At 40.4% G+C, this 22,437-nt stretch overlaps 1 protein-coding gene and 1 long non-coding RNA gene across 3 annotated transcripts in view; one reads left to right on the plus strand and one right to left on the minus strand.

Moving 5' to 3' along the window:
* Nucleotides 1-3,298, plus strand: part of LOC132664439 (uncharacterized) — a 51,717-nt gene extending 48,419 nt beyond the window's left edge. The window contains exon 6 of the long non-coding RNA XR_009603672.3: nt 2,032-3,298. This is a non-coding gene — a long non-coding RNA (uncharacterized LOC132664439). The remainder of the gene's footprint in view (nt 1-2,031) is intronic.
* Nucleotides 3,299-3,451: 153 nt separating this feature from the next.
* Nucleotides 3,452-22,437, minus strand: part of TNFRSF11B (TNF receptor superfamily member 11b) — a 29,350-nt gene continuing 10,364 nt past the window's right edge. Inside the window, exons 2-5 of one of the 2 annotated variants that reach the window (XM_060611193.3) lie at nt 13,651-14,020; nt 9,781-9,972; nt 6,986-7,210; nt 3,464-4,451 (exon numbers count right to left, since the gene is read on the minus strand). In XM_060611193.3, coding sequence (XP_060467176.1) covers nt 4,063-4,451; nt 6,986-7,210; nt 9,781-9,972; nt 13,651-14,020 — 1,176 coding nt within the window. In that variant the 3' untranslated portion in view covers nt 3,464-4,062. Of the gene's footprint in view, nt 4,452-6,985; nt 7,211-9,780; nt 9,973-13,650; nt 14,021-22,437 lie in introns of both variants that reach the window. The other variant, XM_060611194.3, reaches the window with a different exon arrangement.

Here is a 22,437-nt window from a genome sequence, read left to right on the forward strand (position 1 = left end):
TGGGAATGGTGGGAAGAACGTATGTTCCAAGGACAGGGGACTAGGTGAGGAGTCTCCAGTTGCCTTCTGTTCAGCTCTCAGGTCAACCAGTGATCACAGCCACTTGATGACCTCCTTCAGCACTTTTGCAGGCTCTTTCTCCATGAACTCCATTGAGCACTCACAGAATAGATCAGAATGAACCAAAGATCTTGAAGGGAGGGGCAGTAGCCCTGTAGGGAGAAGTAAGACCCCCCCAGACAGACGAATGAAAACATCAATGTAGCAGGGGAAAGGGAAAACTGGCTGGTTCTGGTATGTTGGTCCTGCCCACTCATTATAGCTGAGGAAAGGGAGCAGGATGTGAGGAAAGTCTATTCTTGGGACAAGGGGCAGAATTAAGTGCAGCCCACAATCAGTGAACGTCAAATGACGAGTAACAGCAAAATGCTGCTGGGCAAGGGATGGGAAAGGAATAAGAATGTGCAGACAGAGCATTTTTTTTTAATGTTTATTTTTGAGAGAGATAGTGTGAGTGGGGGAGGGGCAGAGAGAATGGGACAGAAGATCCAAAGCGGGCTCCAAACTCACAGCAGCAGGCCTATCGTGGGGCTGGAACCCACAAACCATGAGATTATGACCTGAGCAGAAGTCCTATGCTCAACTGACTGAGCCACCCAAGCGCCGTGTTTTGTTTGTTTGTTTGTTTGTTTGTTTTCAGACAGAAGATTTTTGAGGAGCAGCTCAAGAGGAAGATCTAAAACTCAAACAAGCATTGCCCTAATACACATCCACCACCTTGGAAACAAACTATCTATAGGAATTTGAAAGCTCTGATGCACTGAGTATCACCATTGCAAAAAGAAAAAAAGAAAGAGAAGGAAAGGGCAGGGAAGGGAAGGGAAGGAAGAGAAAGAAAAAGAATTGGACAAAATTGGTGAATTACTAACTCGATTAATGCAAAGCCTTCCATTACAATTCTAGAAGAAGGAAAGGCATGCCCATATCCAGGTATATAAACTATTTACCCTGATTTCCACTGACCTACTCAACACATTTGGCTTTTAATAAAAAAAAAAAAAAAAAAATGAGACATACAAAAAGGCAAGAAAAAGCCAGTATACTACCATGTGACAGAGTAATCATCAGAAATAATTTTCAGCTTTACTATAAATTGCAAGTAATTAAGACAGAGTGGTATTGGTGAAAGGACAGATTTACAGATAAATGGAACAGAATAGAGAATCCAGAAATAGACCCACACAAATATAATCAACTGACTTTTAGGAAAGATGCAAAGGTAATTAAATGCAGAAACACTCATCTTTTCAACAAATCATGTTGAAACAACCCAAACCATACGTAAACAAGGTGGGTGGGAGGGCTTCAATACATATCTCACATCCTGTATAGAAACTAACTCAGTTATAAAGGTAAATGTTAATAGTAATTAGTCATGCTAATATCACTGGCCCCTGATACGATGCGAAAAGGGCCATTAACTACGCGATATTCTTCCCCCAGATCCGTAACATTGATCTATTCGTGAGAAGACATCAGAAAGACCAATATTGAGACAGAGTTTACAAAACAGCTCACTAGGGATACTCTACATCATCCTTTCAGTGGTTCTGTAACTCTAAAGTTGTTTTAAAATTGAAAGTTAAGAAATAAAGAGAAACAGACGTGAAGTCATACACCATATCTCCCTTTGAGGATAAGGCTGAGGTAGAGTGAACCCAAAGTAGCAACCAGGGAAGCCCATCAAATTAGCATTTCAGTGATTTATACTTGATGCCATTAACTTTCCAATGTTTCCTAAACCTAGCTGGTGCCAGCGGGCCATTTCATTTTCTGTAAATAGGAACTCTGATGGAAGAACTGGAGCTTCTGAAGGGGAAATGCAAGCTCCTTGCTAACTCATGCTCTGCTGCTTAAACCTTCAGCACTTAATTCCCACGATTTTTTTCCACTTCAAGTATTGCAGTGATGGGGTTCTGATTCTCCAGGTTTTGAGTCTCTTGACTTTGCCTCTGCTTTTCATTTCCCCAGATTTATGAGTTTGTGTGGCATTCACATGGATCTGCCCTTCTGTCAAAGTGGCCATAACGGATGTGATCTCACAAAGGTAGGGCTGATCAGCGCCAACGTCACGCTCTAAGTCATAGTCATACGTTTGCAGCCTGCAAAATGATGGAATGGAATAGACCCTGTTCACAGCGATGTTCCCTTCTTGGGAATTGCAACTGAGAAGACAGACCCTCACTGGCCATGTCTCTACACCCGTGCCAATCTAGGACAACCAGAGTGTCTATTCCAAAGAGTTTGAAATTTTGAGCTGAAAGATACAGAAATGAAAGACTAGTAGAAAGTGTAGGAACTTCTGCCCCTAAAGGTCCCAGAGTTATTTTAATTCTGTTATTTCTCTGTGGTTTGGATATAGCCTATATTAGTTTTCTGTAGCTGTTGTGGCAAATTAGTACACACTGAGTGGCTAAAAAACATGAATTCGTTCCTTAATAGACATTAATAATACTTCTCTCATAGTTCTGGAGGCCAGAAGTCCAAAATCAAGTTGTCAGCAGTATTATACTCCCTATGGAGGCTCTAGGGGAGAATTTCTTCCTTGCCTTCCCTAGGTTCCTTGGTTTATGGCTCCATCACTCCCGTCTCTGCCTGTGTCTGCACATCATCTTCTCCCGTGTCTTTCCCCCTTTATGTGTGTCTTATAGAGACACTTGCCATTGGATTTAGGGCCCACCAGGATTATTTCCTCATCTCAAGATCCTTAACTTAATTACCTCAACAAAGACCCTTTTTCTAAATAAAGTCACATTCACAGGTTCTGGGGGTTCTGATGTGAATGTATTTTGGGGGGGTTACCATCATTGAACCCAATACCCCACCCTTCCAATTACTTCCTCAAACTAAGCAGTGCCCATTTCCATCACTTGCAACCAAAAAAAAAAAAAATTAGTTTAGAGTCTCTCGATGCTAGCCATGACAGTTGTAAATGGTTTGTACCACCTGTATACTAAGCTTGACTTCAGAAATTCTGCAATTTCAATGTAGTAAGTGTTACCTTGGAACTTACTGGAAGTGCAAGTTTTTGCCTCCCACCCCAGTTTCTCAATAAATTGGTCCAGGAATCTGCATTTTAACAATTCTCAGGTGGTCCAATGAGAAAAGAACAGGAAAAATTACAAAGGCTCAGACCCTTTAACATCCAATTCAAATAAAAGCAAAAGGAAAAGCAATGAAAAATAACTTGAAAACTTTAATGATATTGCTTATATAGTAAAAACATAAAATCTTTTAAATAAGGTACATTCAATTTCTCAGAGCATCTAATATTCAGATAATTTATATTTCATATACTTTCCAACATTAAACAATTGACTAAGTAATGCATTTTCTAAAAAATGATATTACAACTTATATAAGTAAAAGTACATTACAAAAATACTCCACACAGGAAGGATGGCAGTACTTATTAAGAAATGCTATAAACTTTCCATTAAAAAATATATTTTATCTCTCATTTGTCATAATTATAAACAGAATATATATTTTCCTTTCTAAAATTGTCTTACACAGTTTCCCCTTAGGATGATAGTATGTACAAACCTTATATCTGAATGAATATAAATAGAAATACTGTAATAGTGTTACAGATATATTAGTAACTTTTACAGAAAAAAAATATGGCTTTCTAATAAAAGCCTCTAGCACAGCTGAAATCTCAAAGCTATTTAAGTTAGACATTCCCATATTTAGTAAGGCACAATGGAATCTAGTTTCTTATTTCCAGTTGAATTACTGCGAGCAGTAATAAGGGAAAATATAGTCAGTAGATAGTGGACCAGATCTATCAGTTGGATAAACCATTTGGGGTTTACTGAACTTTTGGGGGAGATGTTAGTTCTTTCTCCACACCATTGTTTCTTTTTGTGCCCTGTGGCCAAATCTAGTCCTTGGTGATGAGAAAGAAATCATTGCACCCCCGTCAAGTGCCTGAGAAACAGTTTACTCATTCCTTGGATCTGGTCTATTGTGAGGAAATAGCCCGGTGACCATTTCCGGTTATAAGCAGCTTATTTTTACTGATTGGACCTGGTTCCCTATCATTTCTAAAAATAGCTTCTGATATAATCTGTACATGGTGAAGCTGTGAAGGAACCTGATGGTCTTCTTCAGGCTCTGAGTGACCGTTTTGGGGAAGTGGTACGTTTTCAAGTGCTTCAGGGCGTGCATCAGGGCCTTCAGGGTGTCTTGGTCACCATTTTTTATTCTCCACAGGCTGAGCAGCTTTAGAATCTGCTCACTTGATTTGCATGTCTTCACTGTCTTCTCAATGTCTTCTGTGGTGACTTTCTTCCCCGGCAAGCTTTCCATCAAGCTGCGAAGCTGCTCAAAGGTGAGGTTTGTGTGTCCGAGGTGCCGCTGGACGCTGTTTTCACATAGGTCAATATCTGTAGAAAGCCAAAGCCCAAAGAGATGTTCACATAATGCATACTCCAAGGCCACCACCACAAAACTACTGTGAGGCAGGGGCGCCTGGGTGGCGCAGTCGGTTAAGCGTCCGACTTCAGCCAGGTCACGATCTCGCAGTCCGTGAGTTCGAGCCCCGCGTCAGGCTCTGGGCTGATGGCTCGGAGCCTGGAGCCTGTTTCCGATTCTGTGTCCCCCTCTCTCTCTGACCCTCCCCCGTTCATGCTCTGTCTCTCTCTGTCCCAAAAATAAATAAAAAACGTTGAAAAAAAAATTTTTTTTTTAAAATAAATAAATAAAAATAAATAAATTAATTAAAAAAAAAATTAAAAAAAATTAAAAAAAAAAAAAAAACTACTGTGAGGCAAAAGAAGGTTCTCCCAGAATTTCATAAATTTACTTTAAGGATAACCTTCTCCTTCCTTTTTATGGTGGCGAAGGAAGGTTAAGTAATGCTAGTTATTGGTGAGAAATGAGTTAAATATTATTTCTTGTTATAAATGATAATATGCTTTATGTATTCTAGGCATCCGACAAAGCTTTGTGAAAAGCCCTATTTTGGAAATGAACAGTAAAATACTATAAACGCATCACTCTCTGTTTTCTAAGAAAAATTAAAACCATAACATTTCAGAAAAGTAGAAATATAAGTATTCAAGTTAGCAATTTTGTAATATAAACTTTCACTAGTTGATATTTGATATATACCCCAAGTGAAGAGTTAGGTGTGACGAATGGTCTTTAAAATAAATAGCACCTGAGGATTACTACAGAGAAGATCTGAAAACCCACTAATATGAGGACAAAGAATGGTAGGATCCATATGGCTTAGAGAATAATTTGGTAACGAGCTAGGACAAAAACCTAAGAGGGAGTATCTAACATTTCCATTAATGACATGAGTCATTTACTGTCTGTAAGCCCTAAGGCAAGTCAGTTCATCTTTTGGGGATGAAATGTCCTTATTTATGAAACAGAGAATGTGGCCCCTTCCAATTCTAACAGTCTCTGATTCTGTATCCCACCCGCTCACCACCCCCCCCCCTTTTTTTCCTGCTTCGGGGCTAATTATACTTTCAAAGAATACATTTTGTTTGCCAAAAACAGAAGAAAACTTTACTCTTTGCTCAAGTGAAAGCATTCAGCTGTCAAAGATCTCAGTGTCCTAAAATCTGCTGCCTCAGTTTCAGATGGTGGAAGCTTTTCAGGAAGTGTAGGACTCCACGGTCATCTAACTAGTGACAGGTAAAGAGCAGATGGGTTTCTCACTGACATCGTCTGCATCATGAAACCTTCCTTCTTTCAGGCATGCCTTCCCAATGCTAACTGACATCAGAACTCTTTCCACTGTGTATCCTAAAGCTATAGTCCACACTGGATGCAGCTTCCTTTTCCCCTTTGGATTCTGTCCACACACACACACACACACACACACACACACACACCCCATGCAATTTCTTTTATTTTCTTTCTTTTTTTTTTTTTTATTCATTTATTTTGAAAGAGAGAGTGTGTGTGCGGAAGGGGCAGAGAGAGGGAGAAAGAGAGAATCCCAAGCAGGCTTTGCACCATCAGCGCAGAGCCTGACGTGGGGCTCGAACACATGAACTGTGAGATCATGACCCAAGCCGAAGTTGGACGCTTAACTGACGGAGCCACCCAGGTGCCCACACAGTTTCTAAAGAAGATTCTTTATAAAACTTTAAAACATGAGAGCACTTGGTGTTCACCAGCCCTTTTCTCTAAGAAGCCCGAACATTTTACAGACCTCATCTCATTAATCCTCACAACATATGCTATTAAAATGGTAATTTTAAAATAGGCTATGTTGTGAGGATTAATGAGAGGACATCTGTAAGACACTTGGAGGCTCTCCGGAGAGAATTAACAAATAAATACAGCATAGCTTCTTGGTGGAAATGAAAGAGAAAACCCAACGTGTCTAAAGGACATCCAGGTAGGACAGAGGGGATGCTGATAAAACTGCTAAGGGATGTGGAGGTGCGATTCCTGAGGTCCAGTATTTGACATGAACTGTCTCTCACTTTAGAGTGTTCATACACTTAAAAAAGAAGTTGGGGTATGAAAAAAGAGGGGTGCCTGGGTGGATCAGTCGGATAAGCATCCAAGTCTTGATTTGGGTTCAGGTCACCATCTCACAGTTTGTGAGTTTGAGCCCCACGTGGGGCTCTGCGCTGCCAGGGAGAAAAGATCCTCTTGGGATTCTCTCTCTCTTCCTCTCTTTCTACCCCTTCCCTGTTCTCACTCGCTCTGGCTCTCTCAAAATAAATAAGCTTCAAAACAAAAAAAGTTGGGGTGTTGAGGAGGTGAGAATGCAGGACTGTTTTAGGGATAGCTTCTACATGATCACTTAGTGAAAACATCTTTAATCCAAGAATAATTCCAAAAGGCAAACACCATCCACACGACTAAACAGGTACATTGTCTTCTTCTTGTTTATGATAAATGAGTGTCTTTGATTTCTGATCAATCTGCTTATTTCAGGCTACCCTACCTTGGAAGATCTTCTTGACCATATCTTGATCTTTGTTTTGATGTTTCCATAACTTCAGTAGCTGGAAAGCTTGTTCTTGTGAACTGTATTGCCGTTTTATCTTTTCCACACTCTCCGCATTTACCCTGGTGCCAGGCAAATTGTCTGCCAGGATGCTAAGCCAGTTAGGGGTGAATTTTGTAGGAACAGCAAACCTGAAGAATGCCTCCTCGCACAGGGTGACATCTGAAGGTGGGAAAACCAAGATTTACTTAACAACTGGATTCTTGGAAGTCTAGTGGACAATAAATAAATAAATAAGCCAGCACCATAAGGTTTTTCAAAGTACAGTATGTTAAAATGTGAAATTTGAATAAAACCAACCCTCTGTTGGCTGGTCTTGGTAGCTGAATGTCACCCCAAATGGGCTTATGTCCTTAGGGCATTTGTGGGGGATAGTTTAAACAAATGTCTAATAAAAATATTGCTATGAATGAATTGTAGCAAACATTCTAATGTACACATTAACATTTAAAAAAATTTTTTTTAGTGTTTTTTATTTATTCTGGAGAGAAAGAGAGAGACAGAGCACAAGCAGGGGAGGGGCAGAGAGAGAGGGAGACACAGAATCTGAAGCAGGCTCCAGGCTCTGAGCTGTCAGCACAGAGCCCGACAAGCGCTAGAACTCAGGAACCGTGAGACCGTGACCTGAGCTGAAGTCAGACGCTTAACTGACTGAGCCACCCAGGTGCCCCACATTAACATATTTTAATGTAGATCTTAAATATCCTATTAAAGGTTTAGTTAGCATCCACAGGTTACTTCAAGATCATTGTCAAAACAAATATAATTACTGTCTTTACGGGACCTGGAAAAGCAACCTGGAGTAGTATTTTGTTTTCTACACACACATAAACACATAGTTTACCTTTAAGAATAAGGAGGGATATAGATGTATAAGCATATATTCCGTGGGAAAATAAGAAAACACAAAAAATATGTTGTTTAGAAAAGAGGTACAATGGGGGCACCTGGGTGGCTCAGTCGATTAAGCATCTGACTTCTGCTCGGGTCATGATCTCACAGTTTGTGAGTTTGAGCCCCGCATCGGGCTCTCTGCTGATGGCCCAGAGCCTAGAGCCTGCTTTGGATTCTGTGTCTCCCTCTTTCTCTGCCCCTCTCCCGTTCACTGTCTCTATCAAAAATGAATAAACGTTAAAAAAATTAAAAAAAAAATTTTTTTTAAAGAAAAGAGGTACAATGGCCTGAGGGGGTAGAATCTGTTTATCCCAGGGATTAAGCGTTTGTCTTTGGATTCGTCAGACGTGGGCCTGAATTCTGACTCTGGCTCTTCACCACCAATATTGAACCTGAGCAAACTTCACCATGTTTTTGTAAAGTTTAAAGCTCATGTAGCAAAGGAACCCGGCACATACTAAGTGCTCAATGAATGATAAAACTAAAAATTAGGGGTGCCTGGGTGGCTCAGTCAGTTAAGTGTCCGACTTTTGATTTCAGCTTGGGTGTTGATTTCATGGTCATGGAATTAAGCCCCACATCAGGCTCTGCACTGAGCATGAAGTCTGCTTGAGATTCTCTCTCTCTCCCCCTCTGCCCCTCCCCTGCTCATGTGTGCACACGTGTGCACACTCTCTCTCTCAAAAAAAAAAAAAAAGATTTAAAACAATAAAATGAGAAATGAATGAAATAAAGAAAAGAGAATGTAAAAGTTAGAAGTCACTCCTCTTGTCCCCCCTTCCCTCGTTCCACTGTTTGACTAAGAAAGCAGAACGACTGAATGATCTGTCTAAGGTTCTGACTCCGTGGGGAAAAAATGCTGGAACAGGGTTGGAATCTTAAATGTCTCAGCCCCATTCCCATGTTCCGTATTCTTCTGTGTCAGATAAAAAGATGCTGGGGGAGAGTCGAGCTGGTTAAATGCCGAAAGGCAGGTCATCGTCAGTGTGCCGCACCCTCCATGGAAGGTCTGACATTAGTCTAGTGGTAAGAATGACAAGGTGAGGACACCATCCTGATGAGCGTCCTCACCAACATGGGATGCATTCACATGACCTTGGAGTTAGTGACCTTTCATGAATACAGAGTTTAGGACAACCAGAGGAACTTAGAATCTCTCTGTGCCATATGGCAGTATGCCATAACACCATACACGACAAAGCCGATTTTGCATTTTCTGATTTGTTACCGATTTATGTCATGGTGCCTCTTAGCTGTCAATTTTTATTCTTAAAAGTGATAAAAATGCATGTGACGCTTGGGTGGCTCAGTCGGTTAAGCATCCGACATCGGCTCAGGTCATGGTCTCACGGTTCCTGAGTTCAAGCCCTTCATCGGGCTCTCTGCTGACAGCTCGGAGCCTGGAGCCTGCTTGGGATTCTGTGTCTCCCTCTCTCTGCCCCTCCCCCGCTCACTATCTCTGTCTCTGAAAAATAAACGTTAAAAAAAAATTTTTTTTTAAGTGATGAAAATGCAGAACTTACCAAAAACCTCTACAATTTGGACTGCTAGTTTGGTCTTGGACATAATCTTTACACCACCCCTTTCCCCATGGGTAAGGTTTGATTCAAGTGTGAAAGGCAGAAAGTCAAGTTTGGGAGTGCGATCATGACATGGGGAAACCTCTGGAGAGATTTTGACTTAGGGTGTTAGCAGCCACGCATAGAGAACAGAGAACAATCTTCTCTGGTTAACATTCAAGAATGGGAAAACAGGAGTTTCGCTAAGAAGGGAGCCAGAGGGTCTTGTATTCAATTCAGAAGCGGTACAACAAGGCTGACATTTTGAAATATAATTACCTATTCCACATTTTTGAGGCGATTCACTGTTTCCAGAACACACGTTGTCGTGAGTTGCATTTCCTTTTTGAGTTAGAAGGAGACCAAATGCACTGCAGTTTGTGTGTTTTCTACAGGGTGCTTTAGATGACGTCTCATTCGAGAAGAACCCATCTGGACATCTCTTGCAAACTGTATTTCGCTCCGGGGTTCCTACAGAAAATACCAAGCAATTTAGCACCCTCTTCCCAAACCCTTTTGCAGCAGACATTCTCTAAATAAAGACAGTCTTGGAAAGACTTTTCACTTGGTTTTTACTGCTACTATTATGTTGCACAGACTTGAGGCATTTCGATTTTTCCCTTCATTAGACAGAGAGAACAAAACTTCTGCAGTTAGTAGCCCCTCAGGCTACAGCCCCTCCCATCCCTGTCATCCAAACACAAATGTGTTTTGCTGTTACCTACAAAACAGGAAACAAGAGGAAAGGAAAGAATAGGGGTGTTCATCTGTCCTGCCTGTGCGAAGCATTGGTAAGGTCTTGTTGTCAACCATAATTCTTCACACATTTCTGCTGGAAAATCATGAAGATAACTGCTGTGTACCTGCGGTAATGTCATTCTTTGAGATCAGTACCCACTGAATGCCATGTCGTTAAATTCCAAGCGGTGCCCACTGAAGTTGTCTTTCCTGAATCCTAATTGTGAAGCAACGCATAAGTATGCTAACCTTGAGAAGTAAAAATTTACAACATTATAATAAACTTTTGAAGGTGGCAATAAAGTTGGTCAGTGACTCCAAAGCTTAAGACTGCAGTTAAACTACACGGTAAATGGGAGATGATATACCGTTTGCTTAAACTATTGAGTTTTAAAAGAGCACAGTCGTTAAAATTTCAGGGAAGGGTGACTGCAAGGGCATTTTATTTCATGGTGGAAAGATACTTGATAAGTTTGGAGAACTCACTGATTAGAAAAATTTCAACCAGTCAACAACTAAAGATAAATACCTTCAAACCCTTGGCTCTATTATGCGTGGCTAGATTATACATTATAGGGTATTTGCATATGAAAATACCTCCATCTAGTGTAAGCTAGTTGAACAGATTCAGACTTCAATATTCAAATGTAGCTTTTCCAGGCCAATTCTGGCTCAGGGGAGATAACAAATACAAAAGAGACACCATGAAAGCTACAGAAAGTTAATAAACTTCATTTATTAAAAATGCAAACCTCCCACTTCATTGTATCAAAACCAGAAGAGAGAAAGAGAGAGAAAGGAAGGGAGGGAAGGAGAGAGAGAGAGAAAGAAAGAAGAAAGAGAAGAAAGAAAGAAAGAAAGAAAGAAAGAGGAAAGAAAGAAAGAAAGAAAGAAAGAAAGAAAGAAAGAAAGAAGGAAGGAAGGAAGGAAAAGAGCAAAATGATTTCACTCTAGTTTTAGCTCCTGCCTCTTCTAATGGGATTGATGATGATGCATTGACCAGTAAAAATGACAAAGGGCTGGCAGGAAAAAAAGAGGAAGGGTCAAACTACAAGCCCAAAACTTTCACATGCCATTTCCATCTTTGCAGTGACAACGTGTTAGGAAAAAAACTTACACAGAGGTCTAATTTTTTAAGTACTTTCTTACTACACCTCTCCCCTTGAGTGGGATCCAGCTCCACACCAGTTCCTACAAAATCATAAGCAGAGGTGTTTGGGCGAGAATTCCATAGTATTCTTTCACTGCTAACACACTGGGAATCAGTGGACTTGGCCATCTGGATCCAAGTCTCCCTCTGCCAACTGCCACATGTTCTGGAAAGCAAACTGCACGAAGAAGAATCTTGTCATTCTTCAGATACGTGTTGAGGGCTTGGGTCTTGCCATGCCTCCCGATGAGAAAGTCAAAGATATAAGACATTCTTTAAGGTGATGTCGCCTGTAAAGTTCTTTAACAAACAGAATCCAAGACTAATGGAAGTAAATGTTTCTTAATACATTTGGAGGCCTTATGTAATGGCCTTCCTGAGCAGGACTTCCTTCTTCTACCATTGTTAGAGCTTTATGGAAAAATAAAGATTTATCTATCTAAGTAAATGATTTTGCCTTATTAATATCAGTGGAAATGTAAAAGGTATAATCTGACAGGCAAAATATGAGATACCATAATGGGGAGAGGAGTTCTGCTTTCCAGTTAAGGATGTCACCATTCCAACCATAAGGAACGGCACAGGAATTACAGGACTCACAGACAGAATAAAGTCAGTAAAACGTGGAGAGGAGATGATCTGACTTCAAAGCAACAACAGCACGGAATGGCTAATACTCTTTGGAATAACACCACATAGTCCTTCCTTCCCTTTGGGCTGGAAACCTCTTATACTCCCTGAGGAACTGCTCCGTGGGTCTTCAGGGAGGGACAGGTAAATAAACCCCATGGTGGTGCCACAAAATAAAATGGGTATCTGTGTCTGACTCTTCTGACTGACTGCTGACTTCATTCCACAAACACATTTTCATGCTTACGTGGGAAAATTTCCTTATATTGCCATTATTTCCCAAACTTTTCTAGTTTCCAAGCTGCATGGTCCCTGCTTAATTAATTTTCCTGCATATGCATGCAACTTACTGAATTGATTTAAATGGATTTGTTTTTGTTGGGTGAGTTTTACCCCCTACAATTTGGCTTAGCTTTTGAATCCGAAAGAATCATCTGATAAAAGCTAGGAAGTGTCACCAATTTCTCCCTCCAATAGTCACGCTGGAGACATTTTAAGGGACACTCATTCAGTGTGCACCTCCTGCAACTGTTTGTTTACGATTCACAACTTAGGAAACGAAACAGATTTCAGTTTATGCATGTTTCCTATGTATGCCTTTAAACCGAAAGTATTTGCCAGCCAGTAATTTAGGCTGTGTGTATCACAACTTCTGAACGTTAATATAGTTACAAATAATTAGCATCCTCTAAACCAGTGGTCCTCAACCTCAGGCAGTTTTGGCATCCAGGAGACAACTGGCAATGTCTGGAGACATTTTTGGTCATCACAACTGGGGGAAGAGTGCTATTGGCACCTAGTGGGTAGAGACCAGGGATACTGCTAAAGTAAGGGAATATTCTTAATTTTCCCAAGTCACTCGAGAATACACACTACATCGGAAGCTTCATGAATGTGATAGGGAAAAATGTAGGTTGCAGCTTTAAAAGATTCAATGCACGCTGGTCTTAACCTACGCTGTTCAAAATGCAAAACGAGAAAGTACTTTGTTTGTAGACAAGCACTTTTGGCTTGACAATCTGTTTTGTCTCAGATAAAGAATAAGCTCATTTTAGAGATGCTGCTGGTCTTTACCCTCACAGACACTCGACTCCCACACCAAGGGAAGAACTAGCTTCATTTTTGATGATGAAATGCATTTCCCCTAACCATTCTCATTTTTTACATAATTAATTGTAACTGCTCATTGTTAGCACTCCAGAGCCTCATTAATATCAGTCTAATTACTCTCTTGGTATCAATTATCATTTCTGATGTTTGTCAAAAAGCACAGCAGTCTGAAGCTGTCCATGCTGAAGGGAAACATAGGGGTATCATATATCAGCTATAAACAGTGCAACTCACAGTGTGTCCCCTTTAAAAAAGTGCAATCCATCACGCATCTCATTAGAGGGCAGTTTGCCACACTTGAGATTTGTCACCAGATTGCCCCAGCGTGGCAAAGTGTTCCTCCGAGAAATGGTCCTCTGGCAGCAATCCAGACACATAGCACGTACCGAGCAGGTTCCATTACCTTTGCAATTTGCTATCCTATAATATCATCGGGGCAGAAGTGTGCCTTTAAACCTTCGCTACTACCTGACTTTGTGCGATCTCGTTAATTTTGCCGCGCGCTGAAAGCCAATGCGTACCAGCGTGGAGCACTCCAAACCCGGGGGGGCAGCTTCTGTGCTTCAGGCAGAACTCAACCTCGAGGTAGCGCCCTTCCTCGCACTCGCACACGCGGTTGTGGGTGCGACTGCACTCCTGCTTGACGTACTGCAGCTCCTTGCACACCGTCGTGCAGTACAGACACTCGTCACTGGTGTGCCACTTGTCTGTGTAGTAGTGGTTGGGACAAGGCGCACACACGGTCTTCTGCCTGGCCGTACAGTGCTGTTTTAGGAAGGTGCCGGGAGGACATTTGTCACACATCAGCTGACGCGAGGTTTCTGGGTCATAGTGAAGATACTTTGGAGGAAAGGTTTCCTGGGTGGTCCATTTAATGGAGATGTCCAGGAACTAGGAGAGAGGGAAACGGCGGCACATTAGCACGGAGACAGGGTGGCTCTTCCGGGCAAAGGCGCCGTCAGACTCCAAAAGTCCTTTACTACATGAAGCCTCATTATCTTCCTGCCTGCAGGGCTGCGCCACACAAAGTAAGTTCAGAAGCCATGATTTTTGCCTCCAGTAGCTTACTCTCAAAGGCCAAGATGGGGCTGGCAACACACATTATAGTAAGCAAACCCAGGCTCATGGGTGACAGGAGGCTTTATCTCCCTGGGCTTCAGGATTATGTCTCAATTAGTGAGTTGGATGGATTAGTGGTTCTCAAAACAGCTATGCCAGAATCTCCTAGACTCCCCGATAAAATGCAAACTCTTGGCACTCATACTTCTACTGCCCATTCAGATTCCACGGGTGTGAAGGTGAGATCAGGGGGCTTAAAAATATTCCTGCAGTGACTCCGATGAGTGGAGTCCATCCTCAGTAATGATTCTTTCATTTATCCACTTCATAAATAGTTACAGAGCCATTAATATGTGCCAAACTCTGTGCTGGGCAATCAGAATGCAGCAGTAAGTAAAACATTCAGGAATCCCTGCTCTTGGGGGGGGTGGGCAAAAGAATAAATAACAAATTATGGATAAATTATGTGCTAGAAGGTAAGTGTTGTTAAAAAAAACACAAAAAACAAACAAGGCAAAGAGACTAGAAACATGGAAGGGAAGGTGGGTGATTAATGACATTTAAATGGGAGGTCACAGTAGCTGTATTTAGGACTAAATGCTATCTCTCTTTTAGTTTTCCCATTCCGAGACTTGATTCTGAATGTATAGTGAAATAAAGAGTTGGTGATGTGTGAAGACTGCATGATTACATCAACAGTCATCCTGATCATTCATTCATTCATTCATTCATGCAGCAGCTAGGCTCTGAATGCCTACCAGGAATATACCAAGAATGTGATGATAAGTAAGACCTAACTCTTGTCCTCATGGAGGCTGCAATTCACTGGAAAGATTCCTAGAATTTTAAGATTCATATTTCCTCCAGAACATCATATGGCCTACTCTGGACTCTCCTAGGTAAATAATGTCTCGAAAATTAAATGACCACTTCTCTTCATGTTGACTGGGAAAAACCTCAGGGACTAGCCAGGGTTCTGGAAGTTTCCATACATAATGTCAGGAAGAGGTCTAGTGCAGCAGGAGAGAGACAATTTTGTGGGTGAGAGTGCCACTTGGGAGGGCAGCTCCCACGGGTGTTCTGTCTTGTATTCTATATCTGAAAATGTCTTCAAGGGAACATTGGAGTAGTTCTTCGCACTAACTACAGAAAGTACACACTCAGAAGAAACAGTGTTGTCTGTGTGTAGGGGGTGGTTTATTTGGTTTTTATTGTTTGTTTACGGTACAGGGATCGACACTGACTATTTTCAGGCTTTGGGGAGGTGGCAGACCAAACACAATAATTTTTTCCAAACTCCTCTTCTTTGCAGAACACAGAAAATCTCACAGAAGCGAGCCCCTTGACCTGGGAAAAGCATGCCAAGCTAGGGAAACAGCACTCCCTTTTGAAGTAGGAGTGACAAAGGTGTAGAATGGCCCTTTTCATAAGCATTTGGGCATTTTAATCTAATTAACATCATTCACTTCTTACTGGAACATGACAGGCGTCAGGGCTGACTGAACCCAACGTGAGCTAATAAACCAGAAGAAAAGAACAAAATATCTCACCTTGGGCCATGGACCTTTGAACCAAGAGTAATTTTCAGAGTTCTGTGACCTAAAGGACTCCTAACCAACAAAAAGTAGAATACAGGGCAAAATCAGGGCTGCTCCAGGGGCCTTCTCAAGATACCCTCATGACCTGAGGGTTTCTGGGGAAAATACTTCTTGAATTTCCCTGGGGCTTTCTATTGACGCAAACAAAATACACTGACATTAGGAGACAGAAAAAATGAGCCAGTAGTGGGTGGAAATTCTGGTTTGCTCTGAGACTTTCAGAAATACGGAATCCATTTCTTCATTCAACACACATTTGTTGAGCACCGGTTGTGTACCAGGCATAACTCAGCATACTCAGCATATAATGGTGCACAAAACAAAGATGGTCCTTGCCTTCAAGGGTTTACAGTCTAGCGAGGGGGCAAATGGCAAGAAGCGAAGACATAAATAATTACAAATAGCGCTCAACGTTTTGAAGGAAACAAGGCAAGAAGAAAAAGCTTTGTGGCTACCTGGTCATTTGAATGTATTATGCTACCGTGTGTAGATTTGGCTTAAATATTTCTAAAATCTTCAATGCTAGGGAATGAAGTTTTCCTGATGCGATTTGCAGACACACGGAAGCATGAAGAAATGCTTTTCTCTCTTGCTGTTCACGTTTGATTTCCTGAAAGACCATCCTCCAGCCTGACTCCCCAGCATTCCCCCTTTCTCACTTCAGCATGGTTGACTTGCGCCCATTTACTCACGAGCTGACTCTTTTCTCCCTGACCAAGATGTGACGAGTATGGGATGGGAAACCCCCCACATGCTGCCTGTGTTCCTCACTAGAAGGAGTCACACAAATAGAAGATCTGACCAAGAACACTGATGCAATTTATATTTTTCTAGGCAACTGGACGTGACACTGTTGGTTTCCTGAAACCATGCTTTGGAAATTGGTTGCCATTTCTTCAAAATACAGGGAAGTTGAGGTAAAAGGAATCCACAGAGAAATGAATAAATAAGGTTGACTTAAGGATTAGAGGGCAATTATATTAGTGAAGGTCATTTCTCCAAGGCTACCACATGGGATTATCATATATATTTTTAAAAATCAGAAAGCCTTGAGGAACTACAAAATAACTTGTTTTTAGCAACTTTCTATTGGGCCTCTGTGTTTTATTTGAAGCTTTTCCACTTTGGTAAAAAGACAGAACTGTGTGGCCAAAACTGGATGGTTAAGTCTCAATCTCTGGTTAGCCCCAATTCCCGCACAGAATTTCTGGAACTAGTTACTGGACAGAGGATGGGCAAGATCAATAGGGCTCTTCATCTCAGTCCTGTCTCTTAGTTTCTTCAGCACTTCCTGGAAAAGCAATGAAAAACATGCCAGAGGAGAACACATCATCTTAACATTGGTTCCATCTCCTTTGTCAGTTGGTAGCACTTAAATATAGGAGTTCAAAAATAAATTTCTGTGTAAAATGCATAACCACTGATGAACATCTGCAAAAGCTAGGAAAGGTGCATAGGTGTGTCTGCAGAAGCACAAAGTGCTTTCTGTAGAAGGGTTTTCTGTTTTCTGGTTTTGGTGTTTTATGTTTGACTTTTAAAGAAAAGGTAAATGGGATTTTTCTCTATTTTTTCTTTCTTCCTCCTCCCATTCTCTATCCATCCATCCTTTGGTGTAGAGCACCTGTGCTTGAAGGGAGTCTGAGAGGCCTCCAATCTCGTGCTTCCTCCCCTACCCTGCTCTGATCTGAAGCCACTGGTGGACAGTGGTTAAAAGAATTTTCTATCTCAACCCAAACATCTTTCCTCATTTATCAAATGTTAGTGGAGGATGGTGGAGAGTGGTTTGAATTAGTTGCTCTCCAAAGCCTTTTTGAGCTCTACCATTGTAAGATTCTGTGCTTTGATAGCACTTAATTAGCTAATGGACTTAGCAACAAGTGTCTTGCTTTAACTCTCTTCCTACTTCTTGCACCAGTTTATTTGTGAAACCACTTTTTTACAGGAGAATCCTCTTTTCCAGTCTGCACTTCTTACACTCACGCATGCCTTCTACTCCCTCTGTAGAACCAACTGATGCCCCAGTACCCTGAATTCTCAGGTACTTCTCTAACACACCATCTTTCATCTGCTTTTACCATGGAGTTGGTACTTCACCAAAGTCAGTTGTACGTTTGTTGCTGAATCTGTTTATGCCAGTTGTACATATATATCTGTATATGCTCTAGTTGTAATTATCCTTAGGTAATTCAATTAAATGTTATGTAAATCAACGAACATGGGTGTGAAAAAATTATTTTTCTATGAAAAAGATTTGGGAATAACTTGATAAAGAGGAACCACAAAGAAGCAAAAACAAAAATCTACTATAGACTTTGGAGTAGCTGAGATAATTATAATAACAAAATGGGGGGAATATCTAGAGTAATCAGTTTGTTTCATAAACTGGTCTTTAAGTACCAGAGTTGAAATGGTTGGGCAATACATCATAGATCAGGGTTCTGTAAGAAAGACAACGTAGGATTACAGTTAGCAAACAGATTCCAGGAAAAGCCTTGGCCAAATCTCAAAACACAGGTGAATAAATGTTTATTTAAATGTTTTAGTTTATGATATATGTGCACAATTTTAATTATTAAAGGTTTTAATTGATTTATCTATTAATCATCTAACTCTTAGTCCCAAATATACAAAATTTCTAATTAGAATTCCCAATATTTAGGAAGTCGAGTGGTATGGTAATGGTATGTGCAGGCAACAAAAAACGGACGAAATGAAGATGGAATTCTGGTTCGTCTATTCCATTCTAACATGTATGCATGAAATCTCCACTCTGTGATAGGCAGTAGAACAAAAAACAATCTTTAGGATATTTGGTTTGCATCTACATTAGGATGTTTTATTATTAAGTTTCTACCAGCTACAAGAATGAGTCTTAGAATGAATAAGTAACTGTCCTATGTCACGCTAACTAGTGGAAGCACAATTCAAACCCAGAGCACGTTCCATAGAATACTGGGGTTTTTTGTCAAACCTTTTAACATTTATCAAATGTTCTCATTTATGCTATAGTCTAAAATTGAGACCTAACACACTAATATTTCATTTAGACTCAAGGGCATAGAGTTAGGAGAACACAAAACATCAACGAAGCCTTTCCGAAGTCCAGATGAACTGATGCTGACTTTTTTTTTTTTTTTTTTTTTTTTGTACAGAGACTAGCTCTTACTCATCCAAAGCTACCGAGATAGAAATTTCTCAGATGGTGATTTGACTAGAGCACTTTACTGGTGTATGCTTCGTCCTAAAGGACGAAAGAAGAATATACTTCCTCCAGCAAATTTATTTTTGCATTATGCAGTACAGCCAATTCCATACTACTGGGCTTGCTCCCTGGTATACAGAACCATGAGTGACCTAGTGGGTTTCCGTTTATGGAAAATTCATTAAAAGGAGCCCACGCACAGCTTGAAATAACTACTTGGTTTGGGAGTTCCTTTTGTGATCTCTTGTCATGATCTTTGCCACAGAGAAATATTTGAGGACTATGCAGAGTTAGCTAAACCTCTGGTAGTTTGGAAAGCATGCCATTTTACAGTCCAACTTAGCCAAGAAGGGACACAGTCATTCAGTTTCCGAAAGATCTCTCGTAGTATAAACTATAAAGCTTATTTTTAAAAAACTATTTTCCCATGAAGTTTAGTGTATTGGATTTTCTATAATTTTATAGTGTAGTAGTCCATTCCCTTTTTCCTCTATTCCTTAAATAATTCATTTATATATTCATTCAGCAAACACAAAACAATTACTATGCTCTGGAAATACTGCTAAATGAAGTTGAATAAGTTAATGTTCCTGTTTCATGGGAACATTCAACTAAAAGCCCAGCCTGATGTAAAATACTCATAAATCAGTGAAAAACAATTAGAAACAGAAGAGAGGAGATAGGGGATCAAGAAAAGACTCAGCAGAGCAACAGGTCAGAAATTATGAGGGGCTTAAGTTAGACACTGGTGATAGAGAGGAAAGGATAGATATGATATGTTGGCTGACTGCATAGGGGGATGTCCTAGAGAAAGCAATTGACGAACATGCCCATGAATTTTAACTATTAGGTACGTAGTATTGTCGTTAATTGCTGACAGCAATAGGAGGAGACAGTTATGGAGAAAGAAAATGAATTTGGTTTGGAACATCTTCCATCTATGAGACTCAAGTGATGTCTACTAGATAAGTGGATATATGTATTGGGAACTTAGGACAGAAAGGCAGCTAAAGACATAGGTTTCAATGTTAAGAGCACACAAATGGCTCTAGAAGCAGAGAGATCAGATGGCATTACCCAGGGATATTACATATAAGCATAAAAGAACAAAAAGTTAACCCTTGAACTTATAAACATACGCAAGATGAGATGAAAACAGAAGATGAAAAAGATAGGGATATCACAGTGTTTCAAAAAGAATGCCAAATGGATAATTAATAAGTTCTAAAAAGTATACAGCTTGGCCATTAGATCAATGTTAATTATGAAGAGCACTTTCAGCTGGGGATTTGCATTTAGAATATAAATACTGGAGTTCCAAGCTCAGTTTGACCACCAGGTTTAATAACCTTGAGCCACTATCTTACATCTAAGACGAGGATACTCCTTATTTTAACTATCCCTGTACAACTGTTGTATTTCAAATGAATAAAAGGAGGGACACAAATACACTTGGTAAATATGCTTCCAGACACGTAGGAGGTATTATTACATATACTAATTACATAGGAGGGGGGAAATGGGAGACATATTGAACCAGACTTCTTTCTGAAGACATGTTGAAGTTTTTTGTTCAGTAGGAAGTAACACACCTATGATGTGCCATAAGTTGATTCTCTACCTTATTCTTGTCTCTAGGAAAAGTGTCTCTGATTTTTTTAAAAATTTTTTTAATGTTTTATTTTTGAGAGAGAGAGAGAGACAGAGCATGAGCGGGGGAGGGGCAGACAGAGAGGGAGACACAGAATCTGAAGCAGGCTCCAGGCTCTGAGCTGTCAGCACAGAGCCCGAAGCAGGGCTCGAATTCATGAGCCGTGAGATCATGACCTGAGCCAAAGCTGGACACTCAACCGACTGAGCCATCCAGGCACCCCTGACTTTTTTTTAAATTAGTTTCAGTATCTGCCCATCTGATATCATTTTCTTGTTCCATATCAAATATTTCAAGGCAGTTTCATGGGTTTGCTTAGAGGGCCCAGATAGAAAAGTATTTGTCTCCATACTCCTCACAAGCTTAACATGGTATCTTACACATATCGGGTATTCAATATATCTAATTTAATTTTATGCAATTCAATAGATACATTGAATGCTTACTATGTGTAATTAGGATTACTGGTGATGATATATGCATGCAGACAAATATCCAATATATAAAGAGTAAATTTGCAAGAACAAGTAAAAAATCTGCAATTTTCTCATCTGTAAAATAATACTGACAGAATTTGCCTAAAGGAAATTTTTTTTTTTTTTTTTAAATTTTAGAAAGTAAGAGAGAGCGTGCAATCGGGGGAAAGGGGCAGAGGGAGAGAGAGACTCTTAAGCAGGCTCCACGCTCAGCACGGAGCCTGACCTGGGACTCGAGCCCACAATCCTTGGATCACCACCTGATCTACAATCAAGAGTTGGATGCTCAACCGACTGAGCCACCTAGGCACCCTTGAAGGAAAAAAATGTTTAAAGCACCTTTCATCTTATATGGCGTTTTGTAGGTACTGTTCTATTTGCATTTAGTTTCCATTTTAAAGGCGAATGTAGAAAAAAAGCAGGTAGTTCATCAGAGACATTTATCTGCTTCTGCCAGGTCCACACCTAAGGGTCTCTCTCCCACTGCATAATAATTTTCACAATAGCCAGTTGTTTTGTTGAGAATTAGGTCTCTAAGAAGTAAGCGCGAATGAATTAAATCTGTTCATCTCTACAGAACTCATTTGCTGCCAACAGCTAACGCCAGGCAATCGGGAAAGGAAACACAGCAATTATGATTTATTAGATGAATCGCTGAGCCAGTTTCTACACTATTTTGCTTCCCTTGGGGCTGAAGAACTGTCTCAAGTAAACTTTAACTTTAAATGTGATTTTGCGTTCCCTTCAGATCTTTCCTTTAGCTGTTTGAAGCCTTTAAAGTTAATTAGCAGTACCTTGTTTATGTTTGGAATCAACTAGAATTGTCAGGACAGATTTGCTGAGGAGGCTTTTGGTGCTTCAGAGGAGTTTTACAGACAATTGAGTTTGATGGATTAAAAAATAAAAAGGAGAAAAAATCTCTGAGAAAAAAAGTAATACAGGTACACTTAAAACTTTCCAAGAAAGCTATGTAGAGATCTCACATATTTTGGCCCCCAGGATCTTAACATTTCTTCTCTCGGGCTTCTGTTAATCACCAGATTTGAGATTGAACATTAATTCTGAGAACTTCAGCTCAACAGCAGGGCTGGCTGCAGTTTTCTCTATAATTATGTCCATTCAGGCCCACTTGATAAGCATTACTTCAGAGGATTCCAGCGATGGTTCCTGGCATTGGGGCTCAGAATTGGCAATACATTTGGTACGCTGATATTTTTGAACATCAATTTTTAAATTCCATTTTATTTTTACAGTGCTTTTCTTTGACGATAATATATCACTCCCATCATTTTATTAGTCTCTTTTGGTTGTTAATGATATGG

Source organism: Panthera onca, chromosome F2 (assembly GCF_046562875.1).
Source record: "Panthera onca isolate mPanOnc1 chromosome F2, mPanOnc1 haplotype 2, whole genome shotgun sequence".
NCBI classification, from domain to species: domain Eukaryota; kingdom Metazoa; phylum Chordata; class Mammalia; order Carnivora; family Felidae; genus Panthera; species Panthera onca.